This window comes from Neopelma chrysocephalum, unplaced genomic scaffold (genome assembly GCF_003984885.1).
Source record: "Neopelma chrysocephalum unplaced genomic scaffold, ASM398488v2 Primary Assembly neopelma1_22b, whole genome shotgun sequence".
Classification (NCBI taxonomy): domain Eukaryota; kingdom Metazoa; phylum Chordata; class Aves; order Passeriformes; family Pipridae; genus Neopelma; species Neopelma chrysocephalum.
This window is the reverse complement of record NW_020897690.1, coordinates 28462980-28469530: the sequence shown is the minus strand read 5'-3', so window position 1 is coordinate 28469530 and position 6551 is coordinate 28462980. Positions and strand designations below refer to the sequence as shown.

The window sequence follows — 6551 nt, the reverse complement described above, 5'->3', positions numbered from 1 at the left end:
TTCCCTTTCCCTTTCCCTTTCCCTTTCCCTTTCCCTTTCCCTTTCCCTTTCCCCTTCCCCTTCCCCTTTCTAATGGATAAAGGGGGCCAGCTTCCTCTGTTAGTAGTTTCATGAATTAGATTTCCTATCTAGATAAAACTACGTATTTGCTGTACATGGATATAGGATTAATTAATGCTGACACTGAACTGCTCAATAAATACATTTTTCATCTCTGTCCCCTCGTCTTTCCACAGATACTTGAAGAAAATAAGGTGTCTCCAAAACCTGCTTAGAACTAAATAGGGAATTCCACATTTAATGTGCAATTTACCAGTCTTGGTAAGAATAATCAAAAGAATTTGACAAACCAGAATGACAGTATGGATGGATCAGCCCAAAATATAAAAAATTTTTCACCAGATGAAGTACAGCTTATAGAGGACAGTCACACTTCCCAAGTTGCAGTCAGAAGTTACAAGCAATTACACTGTGGTTAAATGTTCACAACCCTTTACTTGTATAATCTGGGGAGTTTTGATCACAGAATCACAGAACCACAGAATATGCTGAGTTGAAAGGAATTCACACCATGTGCCCAAGAGTATCATCCAAATGCTTCTTGAACTCTGCCAGGCTTGGTGCTACAACCACTTCCCTGGGGAGCCTGTTCCAGTGCCCAACCACCCTCTGGGTGAAGAACCTCTTTCTAATATCCAATCTAAACTTGAACACCCCCTGAATTCAGTCATGTCTTCAGAACTTATCTACTGCCACAACAACTTCCTTCTTGAGTTGTAGAAACATTGCAGGGACATACAAAAGCTCATGCTTTCACAATTAGTACCAGTACTAATGTTCTGCATAGGAATGCCTGCTTAAAGACTGGGGTTCTTGAAATTATAAAACTGAAAATAATTCAACATTTAGTATGTGGGAGTGAGGAATGAAGACTGGAATGGGAACTGGTTTTTTGTTCTGGGGACATGACAGTCCAGTCTTGCTGGAGATGCTGGACAGTGAGTGATACAGTATGAACTGTGCAAACTGTGGCAGCAGGTGCAAACAGATGATCTGAAACTTGCTCCTGCTGCCCTCAGTTCCACCTGGTACATCAGTGACAACTGCAGGCATAGTGCTTGTCAGCGAGGATTTGTTAAGATCCACAAACATAATACTCATTACTGCAGAGCCATTATGGTCTACCAGTTGCATATTTATGCACTGTAAAAATAGCAGTAAGATAGATTCACAGGACCGAGTAAAACTTACTGTCCATCTGGCAAGGAATGTGCAATGCAAAGGTGCCTAAACATATATTAAGAAAGAGGCCATAATATTTAAGGATTCCCATGGGAAGAAAACTGCATGAGAAACATTGCATGTACACTAAAAAGGTAAGTTATAAAAAGGGCAGTTAAATCACAGACAAACTTAATAGCTATAAAATTTGACTACATTATGAAAACACATAATCACCTAGAATAATCAAGTTAGAAAAATGAGAAAAATCAAACAAGTGTGCTAGACCATCACATTTTTGATGCTCCTGTTGGCCTTGGACTCCTTCATTGCCAAAGATGGCTTTCCCTTCTGTTTATCTCCTGTGCCAGTGCCTCAATACCACTGGCCCTCTTATCAGATTTGTCTCCCATGGGTGCATTTAAACCTCTTTCCAATACTTGTCCCATGGGGAAGGCAAGGAGATTACCTTCTCCTGTGAACTGAGCATGCTGCAAAACACACCCAAGAGGAGAGGCAACCCATGGAAATTACTCCTTGTCCTTGCCCGCCTTCCCCCAGTGCTGAGATAGGCACTGAGAGGTTCACCATGCAGGAGGGATTTAGCAAGACCCGCTGTGAGAAAGTGATTGATCAGGTAGCATCAGGGGAGGAAGGCAGGGGAGGGCTATCCTGAGTGCCTGGGTACTGGCTGGGTAACGCACCACTCTGCCTTCCATGGGCAATGCGAAAGGGAATGCAGGGAGAAGAGGGAGATAGGGTGAGCATTAGTCTCACAGATAGGGAGCTTGGAACGACCTGTAGCTCTTCAGGAGGTGCTCAACATTTTGTGGGATTAGTGGGCTAAGAAAAGTGGCCACGAGACCACAAGCAGTGGTCTTATCAGTAACTGTAAATTCTGGCTTTCTGACACCCATGACAGGAGTCTTAGTTATTTCATTTGGGAAATCTGTCAAGAAAAATTAAACAGAAACTTTTGTTTTCTTTTAAATAAGAGTTCATTCTGGGTTTAGAAATTCTCTCTCTCTCTCCCCCCATTTTGACATCCTTTTCTGTCCACACCAGTTGAATTAATTTTTTTTCTTTCTTGAGTGGATTCAAAGGATGACTTTCTCAATGCTTGGCTATTGATAATAATAACATTACATAAAGCTACAGGCTATATTGAATGTTACAAACATTTATGTACAGTAGGCGGATTGAGCAGTATGTACCTAATGTCATCTAGCAAAACTCTATTCACAACAACAAAAGTCAAGCTTATTGACACATTTACTCCAAAGAAATTATTTGTTTTAATCAGTAAATGAGTGAAAAATTACACTAGAGTTTGCATTCAACATTTATTTCATTCCAGAAAACATGCTTAGCTTTAGGGACTACTATGCGTAAACAAGAGTTGGGGAAAGGTGACCATAAATACAAGCTTAAATGCTTTGCTCTAGGGCATAGAGGCTTGCAAGGTCAAATCTCTCCCATGTATTGTTGCATTTTAGTGCCCAATTTAATCCCAGGCTATTTAAATGGAAACTATACTTCCTTATTAGTACACTAGATATGCTTAAGCAGAAATATGGTTACAATTTCATAACCTAGAAACAGAGTTGAACTTCTAACATTTATGTAAGATTGTAGAATAAATATCCTATAGCAGGGAGCCTAAGCAAAATACTCTATGCCTTCCTGCATAGCCTGCAGTACAGAGTACTAGCAGTTTCACAGCTGCCATTTTAGCGTCGGTTTCTTCTAGCCTAATTAGCATTTATGGATCTTCAAGCAGCAATTAAAAAAAACAACACTGCCTGGGTTTTATTGGTTTATAAATAATTCTAAGGCATGCTTTATTATTGTTTGTGGAACACCAGAGTAAAAAATACGTACAGTTCAAATGCAAATATTGATCTAATTTCTTGCATTGTAGGATAATTAAGCTACAGAGAATATTTAAATAGATAAATAGTGAATCAGAACATTCCTTCAGAGGGAAAAGACATGTTTATGCTAATGTGCTGTCCCCACTTTATAAAAGTGGCTCCTAGGAACACAGTCTGCTTTCATATTTTAGCAATAAATGTTAAAGAAATTATAGTTTATAACAGGAAAGGGGTTACTGTCATATAATGGGAACCAAGTTCCTGAAGGCATAAGGGAATATTCCACACATAAAATGTAAGCAGGACTGTTAGCCATATGAATTACTATAAAAAGGAAACTTTTCCACCTTTCTCACAGTTATGATGCCAACTTGGTAATTAGGATCAGTGTTGATGTCGAAGACATCCAGGCCATCTCCATCCACAAAGCTGTATTTCATCTCTGCATTTATGCCTTCATCCAGGTCTTTAGCAACCACACGGCCCACAGTGGAGCTGACAGGAGCGGACTCCAGCACACTCATCTGATAATGCTCTGGCACAAGCAGCAGAGAGGGAGAGAGAAGAAAAAAACAGGCTGTAAGAGGGAACCAAAAACTGCACAGCAATGCAAAGATTGGATCAGGGCAGCCCACAACACTGCATGGCCTGAAGGGAGTCTCTAGTACCTTTCCCAACACTGCAACAGCAGTGTGATTGCCTTTCAAGAGCTGAATTTCCCAGGAAAGTTTTATTTATGTGTTTGTTATATCAACAGGTTTGTTAAATGGGTTCTTTTCAAAACTGCAAAAGACATGAAAATAGGAACTTCAACTAGAAAAATAAGGCAATTAACGCCAGTGCTGTTGCAGCCATGATATAAAGCAGGATATGAAACCGATTTAATAGGACAGGTATCTTTTATTAGATCAGCTTGTACAGCAGGAATAAACACAAGTTTTGAGCAGCATAAATCCTTTCTGAAGTCCCTACAAACTTCTTTTCAGACTTGAACAAAGCTCAGGAGCTTGCCTGTGTCTTCCAAATTTACCAGTTACTCTATTAAAATATATTGCCTCTCCCTACAAATACTGTCCTGAGCGCATTTGCTGCCTTGCTTAGCAGCAAGCCTGGGGAAAGAATGATTTGCTGTTTTAAAAGTGTATTTTGAAAAAAAAGTTGTATCTAAAATACTCTTCTGCCATCAGACTTTATTTTCAAACTTTTCTTGATGTACTCTCTCTGTTGACTCCACCAACTATTGAGCTTTACAAGGCAGATTAACACAAAGAATGGGGTTTGATCTCTTCTCATTTTTCTTAATCAAGAGTTTGATATCAGCTACAATTCATGCCACTTTCAAAACACAGTTGACAATGGTGTACTCAACAACTTGCTCTGACAGAAGAAAAAATGTGGAAGTTGAGACTTCTTGCTGATCTTACTGGAATGCTTTGATTTATCAGTGCAACATGCAGAAACAGATGGAGAAGAAGAATAGAAACAAAAATAACTGCAGGAGTTTTCATTTCTCAGCAAGATGAAAAAAATGGCAAAACCAAAATGACTTGAGATTGATTAACACCACTAAAAGAATCAACTTCAAAAACCCACAAATTATATCCCTTGAAAGATTTAGTTCAATCAAAATTGAAAAGTTTCTTTCAAATTTTTAACAGTAATATAGAATTATGTAAATAAATGTGATAAAATCTTAAAAACAAAGAGCAAAAAATTGCAAATCTTGTTTGAAATTCACTTTTGTAAATACAAAGTAGTGTTTCTGATAAGAGGGGAGTTGCCTGTTTTTGCATTCCATTAACTGTGGTTGTTACATATCTTAAGGTTTAATTGTACACTGCCAAGTTTTAGATGAACCTTTCCTGGAGAGCAGCCTGTATGACAACCCACTCCACACTGGCAGCACAGCTACAAGATGCTCCCCTGCTGTGGCCTGGCTGGAGTGTTGAATGAATTATCTTTCAACTTTCAGCACTACCACATGTCCCTGATTTGACAGACATCCTTCTGGAGATAGGATGATGAGACAGCCAGGGCAGCAATTAGTAGCCAAAGGCAATGGCCATTATCAGTCTGAACACAAAAGTCCTCCTTCCTGCCTTTTTCTGTAAACCAATTTCCCACCCTTTAAAAAAAAGTGTCAGTTTTGATAATCTTGGAGGTCAGAAGCCTTTTCTGAAAGACATTTTTCTGAAGGAGAGTTTTGTAATGATCTGAAATTCCACCCCTCTCTAATTGTCACTATCCTGAGTTTGAAAATGGTTGTCATGAGAGCAAACAGCAGACATAGAAGTCATCCACCGTTTTTTGCCCGTTCTGGCACAGTGGGTACTCACTCTGTGGAAATCTGGGTGGATTATCATTGACATCAGAGAGGGTGATGTTGACTGTGGTTGTTCCAGCTAATCCTCCCAGCTGTCCACCCATATCCTTGGCCTGGATAATCACTTCATAATATTCTTTTGCTTCTCGGTCCATGTTCATTAGAGCTGTTCTAATTAAGCCTGAGATTTGAGGTAGAAAGGGGTTTGGGAAACAAAAGAAAATGGCAGTTAAAGGGTACACAAAAAATGTGGAGGGCTCTTGCTCCTGCATCGCAGTCCCTGTGTTGAGAATGAGACCAGGCTCTGCATTCAATTCCAGCTTTTCTGGCAGAGTAAAACTCACCCAAGTGGAATCTAGGTTAACAGAAGGTGTGAATTTTAAAGAAGCCCAGCTAAAACGCATCAGCTCTGGGGCAGGCTGTCTGTTCAAAATTTAAATGTTGCCTTCCCAGGAAAAGCTTTTTGGTAATACTGTGCTACGTCAAATTAAGGTCCTGCTCGGGCTAACTATCTCCCCATAAAAGCAGGAAGTGATACGCTCAGTTCAAAGACACATCAAGACGAGTTTTCCGGAGTGTCCCTGGACACGCGGTCCTGGAGGCCACCTGACATGACCCCGCAGGCTTTGCTTCAGTCTGTCGGGACCCAGGCTGGGACTACGAGAGCAGAATGTGGGGAGACGGAGTTGTCTCGGGCCGGCTGGGCCCGCTCCGAAGGGGTCACCTTACTCCTGCCACACCGCAGAGCGTCCCTTTCCTTCGGGGTAACACTACTGCAAGAGGACATGAGGTGGCAGCAACACTTCTCTTATGAAGGCTGCGAGGAGCCGGCCCGGGCAGCGCTGCCAGTGCCGCGGGACTGCCGCGCTCCCGAGCGCTCCTGCCGCCCCCCGTATAGCTGCTCGTCTCAGCGCTGTCCCCCCTCCAATCCTCCCAGCTCCACCCATTCCTCACGCCTCCAGCACCTCCGGTATGACTGCCCCACAGTCCCCAAGCAGGAGAGATGCAGTGGCCGCTGGTGCAGCCCGGGGATGAGCTGCCAGGGGACACGCCCCAGGGCACCAAAGGCACTTGCTTGCTACATTTGGGATGCTCTCCTGGGTGGGGGCAAATATGTGGCAACCACAGGCACC

General features: G+C 41.9%; 1 protein-coding gene across 1 annotated transcript in view; it reads right to left on the bottom strand.

Annotated features, from left to right (window-relative positions):
• CDH20 (cadherin 20) overlaps positions 1–6551 on the bottom strand; it is a 120824-nt gene that overhangs the window by 19497 nt on the left and 94776 nt on the right. The window contains exons 5-6 of the mRNA XM_027682126.1: positions 5432–5599; positions 3443–3630 (exon numbers count right to left, since the gene is read on the bottom strand). Of these exons, the coding sequence (XP_027537927.1) occupies positions 3443–3630; positions 5432–5599 (356 nt within the window). The remainder of the gene's footprint in view (positions 1–3442; positions 3631–5431; positions 5600–6551) is intronic.